Raw genomic sequence first — 27,935 nt, forward strand, 5'->3', positions numbered from 1 at the left:
ATAAAAAGGGTCTGTTCACCAGAGTGAAACAAAGGAAACACTTGTGATAGACCACATAGGCAAAGTGTAATCGAATTACCCCAGGATTTGAAATACCTCTTTGGAATGTCTGCTTCCTTCTTGTACAATGGGGGTGGAGAAAAAAGCAGCACCTGTGTCTATTATTATAGTGTCTGTTACTCTGGATAACCTATGACACTGTCAAACATTACTAAGGCTATTTCTTCCAGAAAAGGATGACATTCAATTCACCTCCATCGGAATGACAACATATGGGCAATATGCTAGTAGAGTTAAATATACAAAAGTGAGTTTTGGTGTTTGACACTTTTCTTCTTTTTTCAATCCAGTCTATGTAGTTGATCTCATTGATAAATTATACTTTTAAAGCATGACATCCCCACTAGTGCAGATGGGTGAACAAATAAATCAACATCAGACAATAACTTCTTTAGAAATAGTTTATTTAGTGCATTTCTAGTTTGTCCACAGCAGGAACAAAAATAGTAAATGAATCTGTGCTCCCATTGGTCCAGGTGGTTCAGGTCCAACACCATTGGTCCATTCATGTTCTGGTGCAATAGTATTGGTCCAGTAGTGTTCCGTCATCCTCCCATTGGTTCACTAGTGTTCTGGTATGACACTATTGGCTCACTAGTGTTCTCCTTAGGTCAGGAACACGTAAGACCAGAAAGAAAAAAACTGACCTTCAGCATGCTGCTACTGAGCAGAGGTCCACAAGCTTCCATGCAACAACAAACAAACAAACAAACAGCAAGGGGACGACAACAACAAACAGAAAGATAAACAACGGCATTGCTTGTAAGAAGTAAGCATGGAAGCATTTACAGTATTATTGTATATAACAACCTTATTTTAACCTGTTAAAGCCCTCAGGAGGTTTGTCTGATATACAACAGATCTTAAAAAGGTACACCCCCCCTACACCCACCCACCCCCCACACACATGCACGCTTACACACTCGCTTGCCCACACACTCCTACTACAAGCACAGTGTGTGCCCGACCACTCTCACACGCACGGGCGCGCCTGCATGCAAACAAAGGATCAGTCCTCACAAGTGAACATGGAATACGTTTGTCACTCTTTTTAAAATATGACTTAACCCCATGAGCTCTGTGTAAACATAGCATATGGTGGAATAGATAAATACTTCCTGTGTCACTCTAACTATCTTACCACTTTTCCCTTCTACCACCTAGTTAATACTTGGACTCTTTGGTTCTCTGTAACAGTCTGTTTATCTAATTATGTGACTGACTGACTCTCTCTGCGTTGCTCCATCTCCCTCCCTTGTCCTCTCTGGGTATGATACAGTGGGAAGGGTATTCAAAGGAAGGTTCTCGTCCCCCTGCAGGCCGGAGCAGCAGACGGATTGATTGTCCTTGATTTATTTACATCACAGTCAGTCACAGTGGGCTCCGTTAAGTGGAAGATAACACTCCTGTCCTCCTTCGTATTATCTCCTCGCCTCCTCCTACCCCACACCAGCCTGATGTGTGGGCATGTCGGCCTGAGATCTGTGTGTGTGTGTGCGTGCGTGTCTGTGGGTGTGTGTGAGGGGTGGGGGGCTAGGATAAGTCGTTGTTGCTGGGCGACTTCCCTCCGCCATTAAGTATGGCCGAAGCGCTGCGACTCTTGGTTGGTGTGCCGCTGCCGGACCGAGAGAGTTCTGTCAGGTCATGGAGGGAGGGCTCCCTGTACATGGCCACTGCACACACACACACACACACACACACACACACACACACACACACACACACACACACACACACACACACACACACACACACACACACACACACACACACACACACACACACACACACACACACACACACACACACACACACACACGCACACGCACACGCACACGCACACGCACACACAAACACAAACGGGAGAGAGGAATCATCGATTACATTTGTAATCAAGTTGTTGGTCTGAATCGCTCTTGGTGTGAACGCCTTGTTCAAGCAGTTGGGTACATCTAGTTCCTGTGCTGGCAGAAAACAGAGATCTTTGCTTAATTCAAAATTCTGGTTGTAGAAAAAGTTCTGAACTTACTACCTAAGGGAATTCCTGTGTTGCTGTAATGCATCGATCCATACAAATATAAGTAACAATTATCTAGTCTTTAACAATTATTATATTCCTTGAACCCACAGTTGCTATGTTTGCCCTCCTTGAGGCAGCGGAACCACACTGTTTTACATCATTGACATAAATCAACTTTAAAGTTTCAAACCTGTTAGAGAACAGCTGCTTATTTACACACCCAGCAGGTACGGAGCCCCATTAGCATTCACTTGGAGTCGTGTTTGTGTCCAATATTCGCTCTCCTTTTAGCTTTGCTCTCCACTTATCTCTTGGAAAGATACTTGGCTATTTAGCTGCTAAATAAGTCGCCATCTTTGTCTGCCTGCTGTCTGCCTGCTGTCTGCTGTTAGGAACATTGTGTACAGCTGCTTTTTAGAGTTTTTTTAGGCATGTGATCTATTAATATAAAGCTACTGATTGAAGCCAGTCTTTTAATTGTCTCCCTCCCTTTATGTTTTTCTTCATTGCTCTTTCCACACTGTGTATTGCGTATTTTTCTTTTGCATTGGATCATGATGTGCCATCACCCCAGTCTGTAAAAGAAAAGTCTCACTTTGGGCAAACAACACATCGCATCTGTTTGTATAAATGTTTAAAAGATGAGTTCAGTTTAAGAAGTAAGCTGTCACGGTCAGGAAAAATTCATTATTTACAAATAAGGTATAATTCTGTACCTCCATGTGAATCTACACTGAACAAAAATATAAATGCAACACTTTTGTTTTTGCTCCCATTTTTCATGAGATGAACTCAAAGATCTAAAACATTTTCTATGTACACAAAATAACAATTTCTCTCAAATATTGTTCACAAATCTGAAAAAATCTGTGATAGTGAGCACTTCTCCTTTGCCGAGATAATCCATCCCACCTCACAGGTGTTGCATATCAAGATACTGATTAGACAGCATGATTATAGCACAGGTGTGCCTTAGGCTGGCCACAATAAAAGGCCACTCTGAAACGTGCAGTTTTGCTTTATTGGGGGGGTCTGGGGGGGGTCCGAAAACCCTAGGGTTAAACCCTAACCCTAACATGTCCCCCATTGAGCATGTTTGGGATGCTCTGGATCGGCGTATACGACAGCGTGTTCCAGTTCCTGCAAATATCCAGCAACTTCGCACAGCCACTGAAGAGGAGTGGACCACCATTCCACGGGCCACAATCAACAACCTGATCAACTCTATGCGAAGGAGATGGGTGACATGTTAGGGTTAGGGTTAGGGTTTAACCCTAGGGTTTTCGGACCCCACCAGACCCCCCCAATAAAGCAAAACTGCACGTTTCAGAGTGGCCTTTTATTGTGGCCAGCCTAAGGCACACCTGTGCAATAATCATGCTGTCTAATCAGCATCTTGATATGCCACACCTGTGAGGTGGGATGGATTATCTCAGCAAAGGAGAAGTGCTCACTATCACAGATTTTTTCAGATTTGTGAACAATATTTGAGAGAAATGGTTATTTTGTGTATGTAGAAAATGTTTTAGATCTTTGAGTTCATCTCATGAAAAATGGGAGCAAAAACAAAAGTGTTGCATTTATATTTTTGTTCAGTGTATTTTAGAGTCTTGTCACTTTGGGCAAACCAAGCAATATTTCACATTAAATAGGATGACACCCCTGTCAATCAAATCTGATCCAAGCAGACCTGCAGAGCCCTTATGAAGCAGATTTACTGTTGAATGCTACGTCTTATAAACAATAATTAGGGATGTTTACAAGTGATATTGTTGCTGATTTTGCAAAGACAAGCTGATTGTTTTCCGTTTTCCTTTGAGTTTAGCAACTCAAAACAGTGACAGGACACACAGCATTTTGTTTTCCACAGTTACTTTGGCTCTTCCACTGTGGGATAGCTACTTATAGCTTGCCGCTAAAATAAGGCTCTATTCTCTGCCTGTTTGGTTGCGCAATGGCTTATACACTTCCTTTGTGCCATAAATATTTTTACCAGGAGCATACAGAAAGGCACAATGAAAGCCAGACTTACCAATGTAGGTGATTTTAATGCTGATGATGTCATTTTTCTCTATTACAATGTGAAGTCAACAATATACTTCATAATAAGTTAAAGTAAAAATGGTCTATTACCACTTTAATGTTTAAAGAGACATTCTTTTGAGACCAAGTTTTCTGGTGCTTATATAAAATTGTTTCAAAATGTCAACTTGATTTCAAAGCTTTATTTTGCTTATTAGGGTTTTCTATTTGTTTTTTGTATAGGTTTTTGTGCATGTAAATGGTCTGCAAAGGCTAACCCCCCCCCTGCCTGAAACGCCCCCATTGTAGTCCTTTGTTTACTTCCTTAACTTAGTGACATGACTAAGTAACACCGGCGTTTCTATTGGCTAGCGCTCCAACACATCGTACGTGATAGGCTAAGGAGCAGGACATCTCTAATGGCTGACCAATCACAACAGAGCTGGCCAGCTAACCAATCAGAGCAGACTGGGCTCTGGTTTCAGACCGAGGGGGAAAAGAGGTGCTGCAGCACAGGCAGTATGAGAAAAATAAAGAGATTTTTGAACATTAACGCATGTAAACATGTCCCAGTAGAGACACAAAATACTATCATTAAGCTGAAAATGAGCATGATAGGTCCCCTTTAACTTAAGTCTGGACCTGCTTGTTTAAACGTTGTGCAGTTCACTCCCCTACTAGCCTTACCTTTGAGTGGTTTCGGTATAAAGTGTGCAGCTGCCTTGTTCTTCTTGACGTGGTTCCCCTTCATGATCCCCCCCTCCTTGTTGAGTCCGAGGTACCAGGCTCGACCTGAGGCCTGCTGCCGGTACAGCATGGAGGAGTAGGTGACGTAGTAGTTCTCAAACACCGACTCCTTGAACTTACACTCCGGGGTAAAATGTTCCTGAGGTGGAAGGCGTGACAGATATTAGAAGAAATAGTGGAAGAATGAGGAGAGTGAGTAAACATGGAGAGGTGGGGTGTTATTTATTATTGTTATTAGAGTGAGTCACAGAGGCTATGAGTCTATAATGACAACTCCATTAACAACAGTTAAATCATCACATTCATATTGCCATCAGTGTGTTCATCCATCATGTTCTCCACTGTTTGAAACATTATCTCGGCCGTGTCTCAGAACAAACTGCACCAACTTAGGACAGCTGACATTTGCATTTTCTTATTCCCGCATCGCCATAGCAACTGGCTACTCCCTTGAATACCAACCAGCCCACTGAGAGAAAGATGGAGCTCACGTTGCCGGGGGGAACGGAAAGATACGGAAAGGATCTCTCCGTCATCCCTTTTAATTGAACTAAGTTTGGTGTGTGTAGGATATTCAAATAGCTTTGATATGAAAAGGAGAATATATTTTTCTATTCATATTTTGTGTTTGTGTAATATAAGGTGATAAGATGCTACTATTGATTGTGACGGAGAGCATGCAGGACTGGACACGATGGACAGATATTGTGGTGGTGTTGTACGTGCCTGCACAGGCGTAGCAGCACAGATTTTATTAGTTTGACGTGTGGGCCATTTTTCTATTTCCTCTCTGTTATTTTCCATCTCATAGTCTCGCAGATTTCCTTAGATTGCTGAAAGTGCGTATTGTTTTTGTTGATTACTTTTGTTTTATTGCATCTGCACCGCCCACCATCCCTGCCCAAGAGCTAAAGTGAGGTGCTTAATGTACTACATGCACAGCGGGAGTGTATGTGTAAGTCTAGCTGGGAAGGCATAAAAACACATTTCAGATCGATGTGTAAATGGATCAAAAGCGAGCTTCCTAGCAAAGAATGACTGTAGGGGGATAAACAGGAGGCTGGAGGATGATCTGACATCAATCCTGTGAAGCCTGATATCAGTGGATAGATAAGCGTGGCTCAGATGCTGGATTATATCACCCAGTGGCATCTTAGTCACAAGACAACACTGTAGTGAATGGATTGGTGTGATTATAGGACGATAATCAGACTAGTCAAAATGAAACTGCTCCTGTTACTCAACCCAAAGGAAAGATTTGAGTCCCTTTATAGTTTCTTATGATGATGATGATGATGATGAGGATGAGGATGATTATGATTATGCTGTGAGTGTGTGTGTGCTGACGTACAGAGGTGTAGAGAAAGCCTTCGTTGTTCATCGCCAGATAGAGTTTGGTCTGCACGCCCTGGATGGCCACGACACGAAGCCCCACCGGGATCAGGTTGAACACAGCTACGAATGCACAAACAAACCCACACAAATGCACACACACACACACACACACACACACACACACACACACACACACACACACACACACACACACACACACACACACACACACACACACACACACACACACACACACACACACACACACACACACACACACACACACACACACACACACACACACACACACACACACACACACACACCAACGCACGCACACACACACACACACACACACACACACACACACACACACACACACACACACACACACACACACACACACACACACACACACACACACACACACACACACACACACACACACACACACACACACACACACACACACACACACACACACACACCACACACGCACACACGCACACACACACACACACACACACACACACACACACACACACACACACACACACACACACACACATACACACGCAGCAAACAAACACACACTCACACAGTGAACACAGAGGGAAACAGAGAGAAAATCCTCATCAATATCAATGTAGCATCTGGTATGTTGACACCTCCATTTTGCAACAGCGAAGTTATTTCACAAGGTCAGTCAAGTGCTACAGACGCTGGCTTCCACTAATAATTTACCCGCGGTCATTAAGAGCAGGAGAAAAAGGGTTAGAATTGGCGGAAAAGGTAGCAGTTCAGAGTTTGCAATGCATGTTTTATATGTAAAGCTAGAGAGCTATTTCCAATATTAGTAATGCAAATATTAATGCTGGAGCTTACCCAATCAGTCAAATATGTTTTCTATTGATCCCTCTATCCAAAGATGATGCCTTCAAATGGCTCGGTTTGTTTGAAAAATACTTGAAGACATTTATTGTATGATTTATATAATTATTTAAAGGTGACATATCATGCTCATTTTCCGGGTCATAATTGTATTTTGCATTCCTAATATAACATGGTTTAACATTAAAAAAAACGCATTGCTTTTCTCATACTGTCTGTCTAAATATGCCTGTATTCACCCGCTGTCCGAAATGCGTAGTTTTAGTGCCTGTCTCTTTAAAAAATCTATTCTACTCTGATTGGCATTGTGGAAAATATGGCACACAAACTACAACAAATATGTCAAATGAGGGTAAATGTCAATATTGCCCAGCCCTAATTGTCAGGCATGTCTGGTAAAGTATCTACAGTGACACCAGAATAAGTAGAGATTGAAAGCCTATTCATCTACACATTTTTGGGTGCATCGGGAGAGTTACATCAAATAACTGAAACTATCCATCTTGTTTGTTGTTCTCTTCGCTCTGGTACATTCAGTTGGCACAAGTGAAAAAGTTATTTATATTTTCTACAGTCGCTCTTTAGCGGGGACTTAATTATTCCGGGCAATTTGATGAGCCATGCTCTTGTTTAATTACAATCAATTTAGCCAACCATGTTCTTTTTTAATGACTGCAGTTATATGGAGATGTGGATTACATGGATTATCCATTGAAATTCAGTCACAGGCGACTGATTTTACGTGGGTGGGCTTTTATATCATGTGTACCCCATGTAATCATCTAATTAAAGAAGACGCTGCGTTTGTTGCCGTGGCTGTTCCTTTGTGCATTCAACGGTAGGTGCCTTGAGAAGCAGCAGAGATTAATGCATGATGTTTGCAGCTGGCAACTCCAACTGTGCACGGGAAGGAGAGTGATTGCTATCAGACCCACAACAGCAAGATTCAATTAGCCGTATCAATCACACAATGTAGCCTGTGTGTTTGTGTGTGTGAAAAAGAAATAGAGCCAGTGAGAGAAAATAGGTTTTGCAATGTGTATCCTGTTGAATGTGTGGAGATTTAACGGATTGCTCTAGCCAGGGAACATTTAACACAGAAAGTGTAGATAAAAACTGACATTTGAAGAAAAAGCAGCCACCAGTTTCCTAATTAAATGAACACTTGACATGTTGCTGAGTGTCTGCCTGAGATTAAACTCCCACATCTGACAGATTTCCAGAAGTCTATCACTAAATTGGATTTAAACTGGTATATTGGTACACCAAAGTGCATATATGGGAATTAAGCTAAACCAGATCTTGCTAGATATTGAACCTTCAATATGTTGCGATATTCTGTTGTATTTTGAACTTGTAGTGAATATTGAGATCAAAAGAAAGCATGGTTTGAGTCTACATTACTTTGAAGTGGAGCAATTTTACAAGATATAATTCAACCCTGTGCTGTAGCTAATTGTAAAATGTATTTGTCGTTACAGCTACAGGAAGTTAGCATGGATTTGTACCAGCTTTGAAGTACACACATTTATCTTCCCATGTATGGAAACTTAAGCTCTCGAAAGCTGGAAACAGTTAGTTTCTTAATAGATTGACAGACTGTTTTTGAAATGTAAGGATTTGGTGCTTTTCTTTGAATCTTATGTTAGTACAGTAAATACCCTTGAGGTTTGGACTGTTGCTCGGATAAAAAAAAGCATTTTGAAAATGTCACCTTGGATTCTGGGAATAGTGATGGCCATTACATTACATGTCACTTGTTACACGCTTTTATCCAAAGCGACTTACATACTCAATACTGTGGACAATCCCCACAGGAGCAATTTGGGGTGAAGTGTCTTGCCCAGGGACACAACGACATGCTGACTGTAGTGGGGTTTGAACCTGATCCGAACACCTACGGACAACCCACTACGCCATACGCCGCCCATTATTCACTGTTTTCTGACATTTTATAGCGAAAACAGGGAAAGGGAAAGATTAAAAAAGATTAAGCTTTAAAGAAAATAATAGAAATTGTAGCCAAGGTTGATTTTGAAACAGATGACGAAAAAAGTTCATCAGTGGAAAAACTTGGATGGACATGTTTTTTCTGTCGAGCAAAGGTCAGATTTTGACCTACCGTAGGTGCTGTCTTCATCCTTTGTTCCATCGATGATGCCATCAGGCTGCATCTGCAGCTGGAAGCCCTGGCTGCAGGAGAGCCTGGTCACTATGCCCTTTAGCTGGGGCTCTGAGAAGAGCAGAATAGACAGAAGCATTAACTGTGTTTACTCCATATCACTGCCATGTGATCACATGTATCAAATCCAGCAATCACCAAGAAGCCGGAAGTATCAGAGGAAGAGAAGCCGTTTATTTGTCCTATCACAGGGCCTCCAGGGCCCAATATCGATCCTTGACCCCTGTACACTGTGGCGTAGTCTACATACAAATCAAAAAATAATTGAAAGATGAAATGTGAGAACAGGAGGAGCTGGAGCTCTGCTTGGATACGGATCCTGCTTTAATGAGAACATTAGCTATCACAGACACATGCTGCTACAACACTTTGCTGCAGTACTACACAAAGTTATTCACATGTGATGTTTGTGTTGGCATGCAACATGATACATTCCTCAGCTACTGCTACGAGGAGGGTGATGAATGATGAAGGACCAGCCTCAGTGATGAGAGAAAATGGTGTTGGCTGGAAGTGATGATGGTAATGAAGCTGCTGCTGCTGCTGATGAAGATGGTTGAGGTCCCACTTTTCTATCCGTCATTCTCACACCTGGTGGTCGCTTTCTCTTCCGTTTCTTCCTCGATCCAAACAATTTGACACGGGAGAACACATTCAGCTTGCTCGGCTTCTCGCTGGTTCCTTTGCTGTTGCTCGGGCTGCCACGGCACGCATTCGCCTTTTCCCTCGCCTGGCGCTTCTGGCGGATCAGGGAGCTCGCGATAGCCGCTGCCCGGGACATGTTCCCCGGGTGGAGTGAAACAAGTCTGCGCGTCCCGTTTGGAAGATATAGATAAAGCGAAGGGTGTGTGTGTTGTGCTCGGAAAAAGGGGGTCCACTACACCACCCACGGCTCAGTTCGCATCGCACACCGGCCGCTGCAGCAGTCCCTCGATGTTAAAACGCGTCCCGAATCCTCCATCGCTGCGTCCTGGCGCTTCATGGAAGTTCTTAAACAAATCCAGAAATCTGCCAGTGATGAGGCTCACCTCCCCCCTCTCCCCTTCTCCCCCATGGGGTCCGAGTAGCAAAAGCTGTCTAAGTGATATCCCCCCCCCCCCCCAGGTGATTCTTCTTCTGGCTGTCCCGAGAGAGGAGGATGAAGAGGGTGCATCAAGTCCGGGTGCAAGTGGCGAATCAACAAGCTTATGAACTGGTGCGAAGGACACAGGCGGGTGTTGTGGTGCTCACTGCAGCTGTTGCCTCCTCTTCCTCTGCTGCTGCTCTCCCTCTGCTCTCCCCCGGCAATGCTCCGCTCGTCGACGCTATCCGTGACAGAAATGCAGCAACCGGGATGTTTGTCAGTGAAACAGCTCGGGGCCGGATCAGTGGGAAACGGTTCATGATGCAGCCGTGCTGTTCATAAGACTGCTGCAGCCCTGCCCGCCGCGAGGAGGAAGATGAAGAAGAACGAGGAGGGGGTAGAGGAGGTCGTGGTGTGCATGTGTGTACGTTGTGTGTATGTGTGTGTGTGTGTGTGTGTGTGTGTGTGTGTGTGTGTGTGTGTGTGTGTGTGTGTGTGTGTGTGTGCGCGCGCGCGCGCGCGCGTGTGTGTGTGTGTGTGTGTGTGTGTGTGTGTGTGTGTGTGTGTGTGTGTGTGTGTGTGTGTGTGTGTGTGTGTGTGTGTGTGTGTGTGAGGGGAGCGGGTCGAGTGGTGAGGGGCAGCTCTCCCTCATAGGGCACCTGTAGCCCTGAACCACACGTGGCATGATATTTACATGTTGGCTAGTGATGTGTGATAGGCAGATAGATTGAGAGGGGGGGGGGGGGGGGGGGGGACAAATAAACAGTGAAATAAGAGAGACAGGTGAATGAATGAAAGGAGAAATAATGGAAAAACAGAGGGGGTGGGGTGTAATGGAGAATATGAAATGAGTTTTTGAGTGAGTGTGTAAGAGGGAGGGAGAAACTACAAATGGTTTGGGAAAAGAGAAAGATGAATGAAGGAGAGGAGGACACAATAAAGTGAGGTGAAAGATGAATAGGGAGCATGTGAGTGGGAGAGAGAATAAGGGCTGGAGACAGAAGAAATTGGGTATACAGTATGAGCAGACTGGGACATGGGAATACATAAAATATGAGGAGTAAAGATAGAGAAAGGTAAGTGTTGGAAGAGAGAGAGAGGCCTTGTGTGTGTGTGTGTGTGTGTGTGTGTGTGTGTGTGTGTGTGTGTGTGTGTGTGTGTGTGTGTGTGTGTGTGTGTGTGTGTGTGTGTGTGTGTGTGTGTGTGTGTGTGTGTGTGTGTGTGGAAGTGTGTTTGAGAGAGACAGCGGAGGAAGGAGGGGCTCTCATCTTATTTTGGTGCAGAGGTTCACCACTGCTGAAAGGCTGCAGCGTGCAAGAAGAACGATGTGAATAACGGAGACAGCAGTACGGATGAGTTATGTTGTTTTTTCTATAGCTGTTCATTTTGCATTTCCAACCAGTATGGAGGAACATGTGAAATCAGCCAACCCATGCATGTCGACTGGCTGCAGGCAAAGCCCCCGCAGGGAAACGGATGCACAACTGTCAATGGCAGATACAGCTGCAACTGCGCATGGCAGCAGTAAGTCCATAGAAGACGAGGCGGCGGACAAAGAGCCGCCTGATTCACGGCCGAGGTCGACCTGTGGCACCTGGCGCCGAGCACCAGGCAGAGCCAAGAACCGCTGTTGTTGCTGTTGATCACCAGGGAGAAAGGTATTGAAAATCGATGGCTGGACAGCAAGAGGATGTGGTGAGCAGTAAATTACAGGACTGAAGAGGAGGAAAACTCTGTAAGCTGGAGCTGGGGCTGTGAGAATCAGACAGAGGGTAGAGGAGAGAGTGATGGACTGTTGACAGAAACTGGGATCAGGACCTGGTCATTGAAAGGGAGTATTTACCCTTGACTGAAGGAGTAGAACACCTGTGGCCTCTTGGTTAGGTAAGAACCTTGTAAATGTATAAATATAGTTTGTGGTATACAGTAGTTCAAATTAACCCACTTCCAACCGAGAGACAACACTTGAGCCATGAAATATTGAATAACAAGTCTGTGGCGTCAACTGAAACATCAACATATGAGAGCAAACGCTTACACCCACTGTAATGAAATGACTGAAAGCTAAGCATTCATCTTTCATTTATGAGCTCCTTGCTTTTAAAACCACACCACGTGTCCCTAAAAGCAAAAGCCAACAAACAAGACGTAACAGCACAATGGACGCTTCAGGGAACAAAAGATATTATGTGACTCTGAGGAACATATCCTAACCCTTTGGCGTTAAATCAGCACATTAACTAATTTAATGTTTCAGAAAACACCAAAATCAATAAGTTAATTAGTGGAAACACATAAGCAGCCAAACAACACAGAGAGAAATAATTATGAAGGGAGTTGTTTCCAGGAATGATAAAATACTCGTCGATAAATCACACATAAACAAAAGTCTGTTTAGATTATTGCACTTAGACAATCAAATTAAATAATAGATCCTGACGGTATTTACTACAGAACATTTATAGAAGATATCCAGAGAGAGAGAGAGAGCACTTATGTGTGACTCTCAGTCTAACTATGGATGCCAGTTATAGCATAATGAGAAGCGGATCAGCAGTTTTCATAATAGGTTATGGGAGGCTGTGGCTCAGTGAATAGTGCGCTGAACTTCGAATCAGGGGGTAGCAAGTTCGAGTCCCACTGCAGTCAGCATGTCGTTGAGTGGGGATTGTCCACAGTACTGAATGTATGTAATTCGCTTTTGATAAAAGCATCTAACAAGTGCAATGTAATGTAATGTAATTAAAAACTTTGCAAACCACCACTGAACAATACGTGTTTACAACAGGGATGCACAACGACTTTTTAATATTGATTAATCTGCATGTTATTTTCCAGATTGTGGATGTATCATTTATTCATAGATCCCAATTTATCCGAGTCTAAAGTGATGTCTTTAAATGTTTTATTCTGACAAACAGTTTTCAGTTTAGTATGATTACAGAAAATACTTTAACGAATCTCAAGAGTGTGTGGAATTTTTTTTTTTTCTGTTGATAATCGTTGCCGCTTTAGTTTACGCATGTTTGTCTTTTCAAGAGTTAGAATAGCCATACTTTTTTTGACTTTTAAGGACATTTTAGTTAAAAAGTAAAAAGGTTTAAATCCTATTTTGGCCAAATGAACGACGTAAGAAACCGCCATACAAGCTGATATACATTTTCAGTCAATTATAAGTCTAGAGGGCTGAAACTTCAATAAGAATATTGGTAAAAATAATGTAAACCAAACTGAACAGCTTATTTAATGCTTCCCATTTGAGACTTCTGCTTAGGTCTAAAATATGTATCTGTCCTGTGAGTATGGAGGACACCGATACAAGTTTATGATTACAGTTCCTGAAATAAATATCCGTCTATTACAAAGGCTACTAAGGTTACAACTATACTGCTCATGAAAAACAAGACCATGCATTATCGATGTAGTTAATGAGTAGATGTATCTCATACACATTTAGTTTGCAGTCGAGCAGTCTCTCAGCAGAAGGGCGTGTCCGACTCTGCTTTCAGCACCACGGACAGCGCTTTAAGTTTTAAATTAGTTAAAAATACACATTTTACTTAAAATAAATACTAGTTTTAACTAAAAAATTATCAACTGATTTCAAACCAATTTTCCTTTATTTTAAATATAATATTTTAAAAGTTGTTATATTCAAAATGAGCTCTATCTATCTATGTTACATCCACAAAAGCACCAAGGCATTATGGCATTGTTTTAGAGATGTCCTTACTGTTGACCTCATTACCTACAAAGTGTATCCCTTCTTCTCGTCTATAACAGCATGTTCCCAAATACTTTTACACACAGAGATCAGTTGTGAATTAATTTTGCAAGTTTCCTTAAAGATCTTTGAAGCAAATGTACAACAGCACGGGTCAAATCTCCTAAATCTGTTTAATTCAGACCGTTCCCCCGGTCCTACCTGAGGCCGATCGGCGGAGAGGGAAACTCATGCTGCGCCCTGGAGCTCCGGAGCCTTCTTGTGCTCATGGCTTTTCGCACTTCCTGTTGTGTGCTGCTGCTCCACCAAAAGAGGAGGAATTACTGAAGTTCAAGGCAAAGAAGTCTCCACGGCATTGGATCCATTAAGGCCGCGCACATGGCGTTGACGGAAGATCATTACAGAACATTAGAGGCCATTAAGCCTTTGGAACCGGTCATTAAAGATTCATCGCGAGGCCCCGCTGATCTGGCACAATGAGAGAGGGAGGGAGCCAAAGGCCTTTCCAAATTCAAGGATCTTGTACTTAAGTAAAAGTACCAGAGTGTAGAAATAGACTGGTACATGTAGAAGTCCAGCATTCAAAATGTTACTCAAGTAAAAGCAGCAACTCATATACTTAAAGTTCCAAATGTAAAATAATTAGTTATGCACATTGGTCCATTTCAGAATAATATATTATGTTTTGATTATAATCATTTATACATGAATGCTTTTGTGATTAAAACTAGCTGCACATTTACAAGCTTTGATACTGTGTATACTGCAGGGTAACTTGTGAATGTTGCTCCAGGTGTAACTAAAGTCTTATTTAAGTGTTGATTATATTTCCCATTATTAATCCAAAGAAGTAACTAAAGGTATTATATAAATGTAGTGGAGTAAACAAGTACCAGGTCACCTGACTTGAAGCCATACATTTGATCCACAAACCTAAACGTATCAGCCAAGTCGAAGGTTGTGTCATCAAAGTGCATGCTTTCCACTATCAACATTCTTTAACCAATATCAATACCTAAACAACACAAGGGACGCAGCATATTTTAGAAGAACGAACTAGGAATTGTTTGAGTATGTTCTGTCGATCTAATGGGTTCAACAAATCAACAAAACCTTTTAGCTCCAACTCAGTTAAAAAACAGTGAAAGTCAGACCTCTGTAAAAGCTGCGACTTGGCATTAAACCTAATGATTTTCTTGAGTAAATCTGCCTTCTGGTGATTCATCGCGCTAAGTGCCTCAAAGCGAGCATCAACAGAAAAGTAGACTATGGAAACATTATGAGAGTCTGAACACCAAACACAGGCAATCTGAATTAATTTAACCGCTTACTTTACTGACAAAATAACTAAACACATCAGGTGATCTTCACCTTCAAACTACCTCCAATTTAAACTTTTCTCTCTTACAAACTATTTATAATACCGAAAAATACCAAATATATCAAGGCAACTCGTCTCATGTTATCTTTATCATTGTGTTCAAGCCCTTCATTGTTGCTATACAATGTCCACACTAAATGGAATTTAAACCCCCCAAAACTCAGATTATATGAATATTTTAACTTGTTACCTAGATTATTTACATTTGATGGAATAGTCCAACCGTTTAAAAGATCTGAGTTTTGGGGAGTTTAAAATTCCTTTATGTGTGAACATCGTATAGCGACAATGAAGAGCTTGAACACAATGATAAAGATAATATGAGACCATTTGCATAGAAATAAGCTGATGTAAACAACTTTAAATCTCCTTACGGGGACTCAAAGGGTAAGGAGGTTATAACCTTCTTACCCAACAACTTAGAATAAATTAAGCTAAACGTCCTTATTTCCAAAGGTTTCTAAAATAGGCCGACCCTCACAGTATACATAGAAATACACACTCCTAATAGCTATGCACTATATCTTTCTGTGGTTCTGTGGGTTATGCACAATGCCCAACACCATAGCACATTACTGTATTTAGTAACCACACTCAGAGCAGTGTGTCCAGTCCTGGCCCGCCATAACTCTGTGTTATCAGACCATTACAAGGTTGTGCTGTTACAAGGCTTCCTGTGAAGCAATCTACTAAAACACAACAGCATTTATATCACTGAGAGTATACACAAAGTATTACAGAGTGTCTGTTGCTGCACATCCTGGAGTTCATTGCCTATAAAAGCCTCTGAATGCAATGAAGCAGGATGTTGCTGCAGAACATGCTCACTCAGCAACTTCAGTGTAAAGCTACAAGAAACAGAAATGTCAAGTCTGTCTTGGAAAAATATCTTTGATATAAATCTGACTTTGATTTCCTTTCAAGCTCGAGGTTACAAAATAATCTTATTTGGCTGTTTTATTGTTGTTTATGCCCACATAATTGCTCCATTATGCTGTGGCTTCCTGTGATGATGAAATAACCGTTAGATCAAGCTGATGGCTTGGATCAGAGTTCTTTCTTTCTTCATCTTTGTTTTAACTGAACTGAAATAGAATTGTAACTTTGAACAAACACATCACACCTCCCCCAAAAGCCTCTGTAGCCTTGGCCTGAAATAGCAAACCACAGAGATGAAAGCAGAACCGTTTTGGCACAGTTTACTACAGCCCGGGCAGGTAGCCAGGATGCAATCATTTGTAGTCTATTTAAAAGAAAAAGTCAATTAAGTTTCCCTTCAGATCTTGGAGAGCATTACTTACGTCTAGTGGATTACATTAGCAGACAGTAGATGGCGCCAAATTACAAAGTATCAGATAACAGATCAGGACCTTTGTGGAACTAGTGTCTTTTTCTTAGTGCGGAGAAGAGTGGATGTGTTATGTTGAGCGACAGAATAAAGACTTGTTCTGTATCTGAGCCAAAATACCTTTTTTCATTTACTCATAACACAGTATGAGTAATACTATTTTATTAAAGGACATGATCCCTGTGACTACTATCACCTCTAATAGTAATAGAAATGCACTTACTGCCACACATATAGTTTCATTGTTTAAAAGTAATCATGGTAATGGCAGGAATGGAAGCAGCATCGAAGAAAATAAACGTTTAAAAACTTTTATCACACTTTATGGCTGACCACTGCTGAGAGAACAATGAGTATCCACTTTGTCACATATAGTCACACTCCAAACTGTCTCAAAAAAGTCCAAATTGGTCTATGTAGCCATAAAATGTTCAGTTTTTTTCCGACGTCACGCATTGTACTCCTAAATTATAGAGCCATAGCCAAATAAAGCCATTTTGCTCTGCTTTGGATCACCACAACCAACAAATAAAACAGGTGGGTAACACTTTATATTACACAAATTAACCATGAACATAGTTGTTAATTAACATGCATATTAGCAGTATATTGGCTCTTTATTAGTCATTATAAAACACTTATTAATGCCTTATTCTACACGACCATATTCTACAAGTAATAACACTTTAGTTTAGAGTTTTTCCTCAATAAACCTCTAATTCAGTGGTTCTCAAACTTTTTCTGTCATTTGGAGGGAAAAAAAAGCCGGGCCCCCCCCAACACAAATAGTCAGGCTAAGTGGCGGCACCAGAGATTTATTTTGGGGGTGCTGTGGGGTAGCTTGACGTTTCATAGAGGGTGCTCAAACATTTAGGGTTTCCCATTAATGTACCAGTCGCTACAGTGAAATTTTCTACTGCAACAATCCCCACGCATATACACAGTATACCCGCGACTGTTACAATGGAGGCTCGATAATCAGCTCACGGCATCTAGGTGTAAGCAGGGGTCAAGTGCTATTTTTATAGGTGGTGTTTCCGATTCTTTTGAAAATGGAAAATGAGCCAAACGCAGTAGCATTTGGATGCACTTCAACCAAAACCCAGGCAGTGATAAAGCGCACCATTTGTAAAGGCAAACTATCCTTTAAAGCAGGGTCAACAAATAATCTCCATCGCCACTTAAAAACACAGTATCTAATATAAAGAGTTGCGTGAATTTCATTCAAGGCAAGACAACTTTATTTACTTAACACATACAGAGGGTAAATTCAAAGTAGTACATTCACTGACATGGATATGGCGCCACCTTGTGTCATGTTTACAAAGAAGATTATTGACATTAGGTCTGGCAATACAGTCAATCATTATCCTGGTGATTATTTTGCTTATTTTCCCTTCAAAGAGCCATAATTCCCATCACTCATTGCTGCCCAGGCTTAGGGTCCATGTCGAGAGGTGCATCAGAAGAGTCAAAGTGAACAAACTATTTGACAAAGCCATACCACTGTCTGTGTGTGGAAGCATTGAGGAGCTCTTCAATGTGGCTTGCTTCCTGGTCAACTACCAGAACGGACCGCTGGTAAAAGCATGGGCAAGCCTGGGCAGCAATTAGTGATCGGAATTATGGCTCTTTGAAGGGAAAATAAGCAAAATAATCACCAGGATAATGATTGACTGTATTGCCAGACCTAATGTCAATAATCTTCTTTGTAAACATGACACAAGGTGGCGCCATATCCATGTCAGTGAATGTACTACTTTGAATTTACCCTCTGTATGTGTTAAGTAAATAAAGTTGTCTTGCCTTAAATGAAATTCACGCAACTCTTTACCAATGACTGAGCCTCCGTACAGTGAGTGATGGCAAAGACCGGAAGTACTCGGGCTCACACCCAGCTGCCGGAAGTTGATAGACGCCATCTTGTGCAACTAGCCTATAGCATGGCAGTAGACATTCATGAGTAGACTGCTACTAATTTTCCCTATGCAGCCTGAAGAGTAAAAGGGTCAAGTCGGTCAGAAAGCAATGACTGTAAGTGTTAGCCTTACACTTACACTGTAAGGATTAGTAACATGTATTGTGTTTATGTGATGACATTTGGAGAACACAATGAGAAAATGAGTTAGCACTCGTGGTAGCGTTAGCACACGTGACACATGCTAGCGTTAGCCATACTAGCCTGTATACATGCTTATTGCACAGCTAGCATTAGCTATATTTACCTTGTTTACACTTAGCGCTCCTATGTTGTGTTCAGGGACGTGCACAGACATTTGGAGGGGCTATTGCTCTAAACTAGAAAAAGGGCCTCCCTCCACCCCCCCGAAAACGTAAGAACTTTTTCTAAAAAAATTAAAACCAGGGAATTTTTTTGTTTTGCGGTCCATATCTCATTAACATAATGTTGGTAACTATTAAATGCAAAATGCGGACAATTCTGTTTTAATGTAGTTTGACCATAGTAACGGCTGTGCCTTAAATACACTCACTAATTGATTAAACCAGTTCAATACGCATTATTCTTATTCATATCATTCTTTATGAGCGCAGTAACGGTAAGGTATCTTTTTTTTTTTTTTTACAAGTCTTTTTATTTCATTATAGTGTGCAGTAATCGATGCCATTTCATTTATATTGTAATATCACAGTACCACAGTACACTCACTACACTCCCCCTCCCTCCCTCCCTCCCTCCCCACCCTCCACCCGCACATGCCCACATGGGCGAAACCAAAAAAATGCTTATCAATATAACTTAAAGAGCCTGTGACACGAGTTTCCCCCATCATCCAAACCCATCAATTTGAGTAAATATTGTCCCCTTGAAAACAAACTGAACTGATTTTGAATATTTGTACTTTGATAACCATTAATCTGCCCTTCAATTCTGACAATTTTCTGGATCTTCTCGGGGATTCTTCAAGTCCCGCAAAATTATGTGTGACGTCATTGCGGGCACAGCGCTCCAGCTGCACTGTACAGGATCCCAGCATCTGCATGTAAATGCACGATGGCACACACAGCAGCAAGCTCAGACAGCGATGACAGTTTAATTTTGAACATGTCTGAGAGCTCATATGAGGCTGAAGGATCGGTTTATGTTGTATCTGTTAGAAGTTTAGGAATTAGGTGCGTCAATATGGGCGATCATACGGTCATGTAGCCAGTGGTGGACTGGGACTAAAAATCACCCCGTGACTCTCGACCGGCCCACTTCGGTACCGCTAGTAAATTGTCAACGGGGGGAGTGGGGGATGTGCTAGTGACTTATCCGACCGGCCCACTTCGGTACCGGCCCATCGGGATTCGTCCCGATGGCCAGTCCGCCACTGCACCCAGCCCAGCCCACGTAAAATGTCAACGGGGGGAGCCTCGCTGCGGGGAAACGGTGGACCTAGTGTCCCGATCGGAGTGGGAATAATAATAATAATAATAATCCGTGCATTTTATCCATTCATTTCCCCAACATTGTGTTAAAAAAAACACACGTTTAATCCATGTTGGTGTACTGCAACTACAAAAAGCATCGGTTTGTTTTCTCATCAGAAAATGCAGACCGGCTCAAACAAACAATTTTTAAATCATCATCCTACACTACAAAAATAATCGATTTGTTTTTATATCACATCTGACGGGAGGAAATTCAGCAGCTCTCACTACCGATTTTTAATCCTAATTTAATCATCATCTTCAGCACGATCATTTGTTTTTATGTTCGCCGAATTGACATGAAAGCACTGACAAATATGAATATACTGTAGTCAACTTCATTAAAACGTTATTAACGTGCCTAAACTCAGTAATTCACCATTTCTACGCATGACAACACACCTTGTCCGTGTTTGGCTCTCTCGCCGCACAGTGAAGCGTTTCCGCATTGACGTCACTTCCGGCTTCCCCCAAAACTTCAAAATGAGTCAAAGGAATTTCCCCGCGATGTTCGAAATTATTGATATTTATCGGAACGGTATCGCACCTTCTTTTTTAAACTGACGGTTCGAGATTACTAGTAGCCCACTATTTCATTGCACAACAGTTGTTGGGAGGCTTTCACAGGCTCTTTAAACAACAGAGCCATGAAAATAAACATAAAACAAAAAACTAAATAAATAAACCCACATCAAAGTAAAACAAACAAATAATTATACAATTAATTATACAATACAGCGACAATATAGACAATGACAACACTAATTGATTAGGTCGCACAGGTATCTAATTAGGTATCTAATTACTTATTTATTTAGTGATCCATAACTTAATAACAGAGATGGTCAAACTTAAGTTGAGACATGGCAGAAATCCTACAATGAAGCGGGACAGTGAAGTGTTCTCCCGTATGTGAGAGAGGGCGATCAAGAAAAGAGAGCGAGCGGTGAGGGAGTTTATGGAGCAGATGAAAAGACACAGAAAGACAGAAGCACAATAACAAGTATATTTAGGTGTTTTTTTTTTTTAATTAACCGACGGTGTCAAGAGGAAGTAAAGTCCCCTGGTTTATCCCCTATACTCTAACTGCCATGAGAAAACTCAAAATCAATAAAAGCATATTTTAAAACTGGGACATTTCCGGCACAGATTGACCCGAGGATTGGTGACCAAAGCCAGGCAGGCACATGATCACCATAGCCATATGAGGCCGGACCGGACTCGGAGGGCTTTCCTTTGCTTTTCAGCTGTCAGTTTGTAAACAAAGTCACGTGACTGGGGGCAGATGACAGCGCTGACAAGGTATGTTTTATCGCAGCGAGACTCTACAATACTAATTGTGGGCTTATCATGTTTATTCGGCCACAACAGAAAAAAAAGACTTTCGCTCTCTCCAGAGGGGCAGGTCAGCCAAAAAGTTCAAAAGGGCCGTTGCCCGGGCAACATTAGCCCGTACCTGTGCATGTCCCTGGTTGTGTTAATAGTGTATGTTACACTTAAATGTATGAGATCATTAAGGTCCTTGTAACTTTTGTTATAGTTTCACTCCATTTGAATGTCAGTGGACTGCAAATAAGTCAATAAAGGAGTATGGTTGCTCATTCCCTGGCTCTGAAAAGAGTTTGGCTGGCTGTTTGTTTAATCCACAACCATCTCACTCCCTGATCGTCCAATAGCGACGCTTGGTCAGGGTCCTTTGGCGTGCAGTTGTGACCCATCGAGTCTCCTTCAGCTTCATAAACGGACGCAAAGAGCTTTCAACTGATTGCAATGTATTCCCATCGGCGGTGGTATTTGACGCTCAGGGAAGCACCGCATCGGTCCATGTCGGCGGCAGTTAAAGGCAATGTGAGCGTCAATTCCTATTGGATAACGGAGAATTTTACACCCGGAAATAAGTATTCTCCTTACCGTCGATTGCTTTTACAGTGCTATCTTCACTACTCATCAACTCAAAAGCACCAGATTGTCCTTTTTAATTAAACAACATTGATTGGTTTAAATTGTGTAGAATGCTTTTTGTATTTTTCCCCTTCGATTCGGAGAAACACATATTTTTTCCGAGTTTAGGATTGCCGAAGACACTACACTACCCATAATCCTCAGCTATCATTTGGGACTACACCATGTGCTTTGCTTGACAAACCCCGTGATTAGTCCTCAAGCTCTGTGATTGGTTGACCTCCAACTGCATTCCATATGAAAAAAAACGTTTCGTAAAAGATCAAATCATACTTTATTCAGCAGTGCTTGCTCTACTCTTTGAAAGTCATCACATGAAGGCATTGTAATAAATGGTTCGGCTGCATTAAATATTACACATTTGTCGTACACAACGTCACGTCCGTTAATTCCACAACCACACACATGGATTAACATTAATGCATTACTACATTAATGTAGCCTTTGTTTCTGCTAAAAGAGGTGTCAACCAGCTGGGGCAACAAGAAAATCGGCGAAATCGAGTATGACTATTAAAAAATACATTATTATTATATTAATATTGACAATAACAACCGACCGTCGGGGTAGAGCATTTGCTTGGCATTTCCGGGTATTTCTCCACTGGTTGGGACATTTTAACAATACCGTGTAACTGTCACGTTTGAAGAGACAAATTGTGACATCTTCACGTCTTGCCATGATACCAGGTTGAATAAACAGGTATAATCTGGTGTTTTTGAGTTGATGAGTAGTGCAGATATCACTGTAAAATCAATCGAAAGTAAGAAAAATACTTACTTCCGGGTGTAAAATTCTCCGTTATCCAATGGGAATGGACGCTCACATTGCCTTTAACTGCCGCCGACATGGAGCGATGCGGTGCTTCCCTGAGCGTCAAATGGCGCATTTCCATTGCAGGGCCTTGCTCTGCTTAGTACAGTATAGTTAGGCCTTGATAGGCCTTGTTAGGCCATGCTCACTTTATGCTGCGTTTCCATTACAGTTTAGTAGCTGGGGCAGTAACTATAGTAACGCAGTGTAGGCGGAGCTGTGACGTCATCTTCAATGCGAACCACAGAAAAACAACATCAGCCGTTAGCTGTTAGCACTAAAGCTCACAGCTCCTCATATCTGTTCAGAAACTAGACAAAAGTTAAACAAGTACAAACCACAGACTGTCTGTGTCATAGCGAATACAGTCGCTGGTGTATTTATGTCTGTATAGGCCGTTGTTGTGAGTGTGGACGATCGGAGCATTTACTGCGTTAGATTAGCCGATCTCCATTTAGAAAACACGCATTTTAAAAGGTTTTTCGCCTGCCGTCTTGTCTGCAGACTTGTTAAAACATTCATTCGTGGTTTTTACTAACCGGTATCAGTATGTTGTTACTTCAGCATCATTTTGAAAACGTGTATTACAATTAAATCACGGTAAAATATGTTCATTTTGTTATAGTTGTAGCCCCCTTGCCAGCGATTCTCTCTCTAGTTTAGCATACTCAGCCCGACTCAGCCTGGTTGTAGACCCGCTAAGAACCTCAATATTAAAACTGTGAAATAGTACCCGCTAGCCGGTACTACGCCTAGTGGAATGGCAACCAAAGACGGGCACGGCACGCTTAAAACGCGCTCTGCGCTGTAGTGGAAGTGCGCCATTATTCTCCTTGGAGTCATGGCTTTAAAATGTGCGGTAAACCCACAGATATTCAGATGACTGGCACTAGGACCCAGCGGAGCTCTGGATGATGACCTGACGTTCCGAGTGAAGCTACAAACTGTAGCGGGCAGGTTGACTGACTGAGCAAAGTGGAACGATAGCTGAGGATTATGGGTAGCGTAGTGTCTTCGGCAATCCTAAACTCAGAACAAATATTTGTTTCTCCGAATCAAAGGGGAAAAATACAAAAGCATTGTACACAATTCAAACCAATCAATGTTGTGTAATTAACAAGGATAATCTGGTGTTTTTTAGTTGACGAGTAGTGCAGATATAACAGTAAAATCAATCGAGAGTAAGGAGAATACTTACTTACTTATCCAATGGGAATGGACGCTCACATTGCCTTTAACTGCTGCCGACATGGACCGATGCGGTGCTTCCCTGAGCGTCAAATACCGCCGCCGATGGGAATACATTGCAATCAGTTGAAAGCTCTTTGCGTCCGTTTATGAAGCTGAAGGAGACTCGGCGCGTCACAACAGCACGCCAAAGTGTTTTATAATGACTAATAAAGAGCCAATATACTGCTAATATGCATGTTAATCAACAACTAGTTGATGGTTAATTTGTGTACCTTAATATAAAGTGTTATGGATCTGCGTGCAAATATAAATGGAAACATTTATAACACATATTTTCAGGATTTACTTTATTTAAAAACATACTTATAAGATAATATGTGGGACAAACTGGTCAACATAGATAAACAAGTCTAAGAGTCAAAAGCCTCACTATTGGCTCTATGATGTTGTATCAAAGCCATGGGAGTGCTTTAAGCTAAATGCTAAGATGAGCATGACATCTACAATTTCAACCTAGTGTTTATTATGTTCCTCATTTTATTGTGTTCGCAAATGCAAATTCAATCATGTTATTCGTTTTGAGGGTGTTTTGTCATCAACAAAAGTAACCCAAATACATTTTAATATGTCCTGATGATGGTGCTATAAACATCAGGGGATCCATAACGTTTTTACAATGCAACTGGGTTATGCTCATTAGTGCTTGTAGTGCGTGATGCTGACATCACTTCATCTGTGAGAAGTCAGATGTGGGTCACTGATTTATGGGATGGGTCTTCATGTTTCTGCCGAATAGCTGGGTCACAATCAGGGTTAATTAACTATAGTTTCTCTTATTGAATCATTCCTGCTTATTTGTGAGTCCACATACACACACACACACACACACACACACACACACACACACACACACACACACACACACACACACACACACACACACACACACACACACACACACACACACACACACACACACACACACACACACACACACACACACACACACACACACACACACACACACACACACACACACACACACACACAAGTAGTTTTAATCCACATTTATAATCTCTTTGAGAACAAGATGTTAATGAGGTTCTTGGTCTGCCCAAACTTAATCCTAAATGCCACTATCAGGCTATTATGTAAAGAATGGAACAAGGTGACACATAAAGCCGCATGTCTGTCCACTCGATGGGAAATGAGTCATTGCTTAAGAAGTCAAAAAGTACATCTGACCTGACGTATTTAGCTATTTTAAAAGCAATCTTTGCTGGTGTTTTTGTCTCTGCGTTTTGCAGGTTCAAGCTATTCACTGTAAATAATTCGGCCTCACTAATTGTTCCTTCTACTATTATTTTCTACTTCTATAATGAAAGCATGAACTTAAATGTAGTTTATTGTAATTTATTTCATCATTATAAAACAAGATTTAAAGGCATAATCTATTCCAGTCTTTGGGAGTGATGCTCCTTAAACTCAAGCTCACTACAAAACGATGCCAACACACCTGTACTAAATAATTAAATGCTGTAGCGCCTGAAGAAAAACTGCTTTAATTCAATTGTTTTGTTTTGTTGAGACTCCTATGTTATTTGCTGACGTCGTACTGAGCAGCAATATACTGAAAGATCAAATATCTGGTGTCACAGGACGATTGTATTGGAATCGATTCTGTACACGAGATATTATTGTTCTGGTCTCTTGGGGGATGTATCTTGATGAAAGCGAACCCCCTTGCTCATTCGCCTGCTTTATTGCTTTTTCTGTCTATTGATATGTTGGCTTTGTATCATTTTAAAGATGCTTTATGTGTAAAGGTTGTCATAAATAAGCTTGAATGCTATCCTGCAAGCAGCAGTTAGATTCATTGAACATTCCGTTGCTATAGCAACCCCTACTGGCACATTTCCGTATGGAAAATATTTTGTATTCCCATTTTATTATTCAGTTTTATTCTGTGGTTGATAGCCTAGCCAAGCCAGCCCTGCTTAGCAGTGTCTTAAAAGATACAATTTAAAGGCTCAGGGAAGCAGCTGTGGGAAGAGAGGCAGTTTAGCTGCATGCCAAAAGCAATACTTTAAATACTCATTATTACAGTCCTTCTCTGTAAAACCGAAAAACACGATGTGAAAACACTTCCTAAACAGCATAAACGTATACATGTCTCCATTGTGTCGCATGTCAAAGTTAGTTTTCAAGTGAAGAATAGCCTCATTGCTACCCCTTTTGGCCGATGGGGGAGAAAATCAACCCCACGTTTGTTTGTACCTTTTTATTTTTTCAACTGGTTAATATCTTTCAAAGTATTTTCGTGATTACATGAGTACTGTGAAGAGTAGTCTCTATCATTGTTTAAGTCAGCTTGGCTGTTTCCACAAACTTTGTCCAGCTTTTCAGAAACAAAACTACAAGCACGGCGACACTGGTATCTTCTTCTCTGTATAAGCTGTAAGCTACTAAAGTGTTTAAATAATCAAGTCAGTATACAGTAGGCCTTTACTCCCTTTTTCCTATACCTGTTTTTATCTGTTTTCAAAGTAATTTCCAGTGAACATTTCAAAGAAAAACCACCACACTTTCTTGGTGTTGTTTAGTTTGCTATCTATTATGAGGGCAGAAGATTTACAACTAAATAAACTCCTCCTGTAGTTGTATAAAGTGGTTTACTGAATAAACTAAAACCTATGAGAAGCCATCAATGTAAAGAAACGGCAATTATCTCGTATTGGAATAATTGTTTGTTTTGAATAAGTCTTGATGTAAATGATAAAATGATCACTCTGTGTTTAGTTGGCTGAATTTTCTTAATGTTCACTATGAACTCCAATTTCCATGTTTTTAAAGTATCGTTTCTCTATTTTAATAAGCTGAATTGACCTTAACTTAATGATTTCATTAAAAAAAACGCCCTTAAAGCTACATCTTTAATGTTCTATGAATGACGAGGGTCTCCTGCATAGATTAACCGGGCAACACCCTTTTTTGTGTCCATGGTAATGATAGTTTCCCAGTTTCCTTTGCGGTGTAGAGCGCATTGCTTTTATTAGTGTCCAGGGGTTAGAAAATGAATGTGTGCGCACCGCTGAAATTACATCTGAGCCCCTTTTGTGGGGGTTAAAGCCTATGTCAGTGATTTTATAATGGAGACATGGTAGGTGATTTATCTTGAGCACCATGCAATAAACCCCATGCAAGGAGTAAGGGTCTCCTCCCCTTTTTGTAATACAGCAGTAAGACTCGTACAGGGAAAACCCTGTTTACATCAACAGCATTTCATGTAAAATGACAATTTCTGGAGTTTTTGTATATATAAACCTCTACATTGTAACATACGTCCAACAATATTTAAAAGTAAGTCTGTCTTGTGTTTCCCATACTAGATTGTGGAGACCATCAGTGGCCAACATGCTGAGCTCAGCATAATCACAAAACCAGATATTCCCTCTTTCATGCGCAAAACACAGAAAAACACATGCGTAAAACCCCCCTCGTGGTTCTGGCTCAGGTTCAACTTCCCTCACCTTTAGAGGCATGGTCTTTATCCTCTTTGCTTTTCGATTTTCCGCTCATGGAGCACTGCCGTTGCTGCTGGTTGTTGAATCAAACTTCGGGGGAGAGACGCAGGATCGCGGTTTCACTTTTTCATCCTGCTCAGATTTGTCTCTACAAACACGCCGGTAGCAGTCCAACTCTGAGTGTCCCTGCCTCTCTGTGCACAGCCTGACTCTCTCTGAGGTCCCGCTGCGCTTTTGGAC

General features: G+C 41.5%; 1 protein-coding gene across 2 annotated transcripts; it reads right to left on the minus strand.

Moving 5' to 3' along the window:
- Window positions 1–453: 453 nt before the first annotated feature.
- On the minus strand, window positions 454–27,915 carry fgf13b (fibroblast growth factor 13b). 2 transcript variants are annotated; one of them, XM_079647865.1, is made up of 5 exons: window positions 27,702–27,915; window positions 9,198–9,308; window positions 6,201–6,304; window positions 4,790–4,988; window positions 454–1,733 (listed from the first exon to the last, which is right to left on the minus strand). In XM_079647865.1, the coding sequence occupies exons 1-5, from the start codon at window positions 27,748–27,750 to the stop codon at window positions 1,594–1,596; spliced, it is 603 nt and encodes a 200-aa protein (XP_079503991.1). In that variant the 5' UTR covers window positions 27,751–27,915; the 3' UTR covers window positions 454–1,593. The 2 variants fall into 2 exon arrangements, with proteins under 2 accessions (XP_079503991.1, XP_079503990.1); XM_079647864.1 differs by lacking the exon at window positions 27,702–27,915 and adding an exon at window positions 9,849–10,818.
- Between the last annotated feature and the right edge of the window lie 20 nt (window positions 27,916–27,935).

The sequence above is a fragment of the Notothenia rossii genome (assembly GCF_949606895.1).
Source record: "Notothenia rossii genome assembly, chromosome: 9".
Classification (NCBI taxonomy): Eukaryota; Metazoa; Chordata; class Actinopteri; order Perciformes; family Nototheniidae; genus Notothenia; species Notothenia rossii.